This window comes from Nicotiana attenuata, unplaced genomic scaffold (assembly GCF_001879085.1).
Source record: "Nicotiana attenuata strain UT unplaced genomic scaffold, NIATTr2, whole genome shotgun sequence".
Taxonomy (NCBI): domain Eukaryota; kingdom Viridiplantae; phylum Streptophyta; class Magnoliopsida; order Solanales; family Solanaceae; genus Nicotiana; species Nicotiana attenuata.
Window position 1 is genome coordinate 231,786 of NW_017670805.1, and position 1,553 is coordinate 233,338.

The 1,553-nt window shown below is 38.4% G+C and overlaps 1 protein-coding gene across 1 annotated transcript in view; it reads left to right on the forward strand.

The window, feature by feature from the left end:
• Positions 1-1,359: 1,359 nt before the first annotated feature.
• The window catches only part of LOC109243480 (DNA-directed RNA polymerase subunit beta'-like), a 2,976-nt gene continuing 2,782 nt past the window's right edge, over positions 1,360-1,553 (forward strand). Inside the window, exon 1 of the mRNA XM_019410424.1 lies at positions 1,360-1,476. Within this exon, the coding sequence (XP_019265969.1) occupies positions 1,360-1,476 (117 nt within the window). The remainder of the gene's footprint in view (positions 1,477-1,553) is intronic.

Sequence of the window (1,553 nt, forward strand, 5' to 3'; positions counted from 1 at the left end):
CCCTATCACTTCTTTTCATTTTGATTTTCTCTCTAAGTTGCGTTTGAACTTTATTTTTGTATTGCTTGAATGCATCTATTACTTCATATTTACTACCAAGTAAGTAAACATAGTAATATTGAGTACTATCATCAATAAAATTTATGAAATACTTCTTTCCACCACGAGATAGTATTGACTTCATCTTGCAAATATTTGTGTGAATTAAGTCCAAAGGATTTGAATTCCTTTCAATTGACTTATAAGGATGTTTAGCATACCTAGATTCCAGACATATTTGACATTTTGATTTGTCGCATTAAAATTAGGCAATACTTTCAAATTAATTATTTTACGCAAGGTTTTATCATTGACATGTCCCAAACGTATATTCCATAAATCATTTGACTCAAGTAATTAAGAAGAAGATGAAATTTTATTATTGTCAACAACCAATACATTCAGTTTGAAAAGGCCTTCAGTAAGGTAACATTTTCCTAAGTGCATCTCATTCTTACTTATTACAACTTTGTCTAAAACAAACACATACTTAAACCCGTTCTTGATGAGAAGTTAAATAGAAACTAAGTTCTTCCTTATTTCAGGAACATGACAAACGTTATTTAGAGCCACCACCTTGCCATAGGTCAACTTCAAGAATATCTTTCCATAACCATCAGTTTTGGTCGTTGTAGAATTTCCCATAAAAATTGTCCCGTCGGGTCCAATGGGAGCATATGAAGAAAATGCTTCTTTAACAGAACAAACATGGTGGGTGGCTCCATAATCAATCCATCATGCACAAGTCATCAATATCATCATTTGTTTCGACCATATTTGCTTGACCCTTTTTCTTCTCTTTCTTTAGAGCATGATATTTTACAACTTTGTGTCCAAGCTTTCCACAGTTATGGCAGGTTCCCTTGAATTTCTTCTCGCTGGGATAGTTCTTTGGTTCAGAAGACTTCTTTCTCTTTTACGAATTAGTTGGAGCAGTCTCTCAACAATATTTGGTTCCATAATTGTTGAGTTTCCACGTGTCTTTGTAGCGTTATTGTCCTCTTTGATCCTCAATCGAACGATGAGATCTTCGAGTTTCATCTCCTTGCACTTATATAGTGGGTGGGTGGTGATTTCCCAGCCATTTGATCAAGGGAGATCAACGGCCAAGTTGGCCGTTACTCGAACGACGTCGTTTTGGGGTTAGTGGGGCAAGCTGGACCGGGCATGGGGACTGGGCTGGGCGGAACTGGGTCAAAAGGGGTTTTGGGCCACTAAACATTACTAAGAGACATCCCCGCTATATATATTTAGTGATTCGAGGGTTTATTTTATTAGTTTTAATAGAGGAGGTAGGATGGGCAGTTCGTCAGATCTAGTATGGATCGTACATGGACGGTAGTTGGAGTCGGCGGCTCTCCCAGGGTTCCCTCATCTGAGATCTCTGGGGAAGAGGATCAAGTTGGCCCTTGCGAACAGCTTGAAAGGAACATAGGAGTTTGTCGCTAGGTATTTGACCAAATAGGATCGTCCAGTTCTCAATTACAGATACCTCCCTCTCCTAACCGACCCTT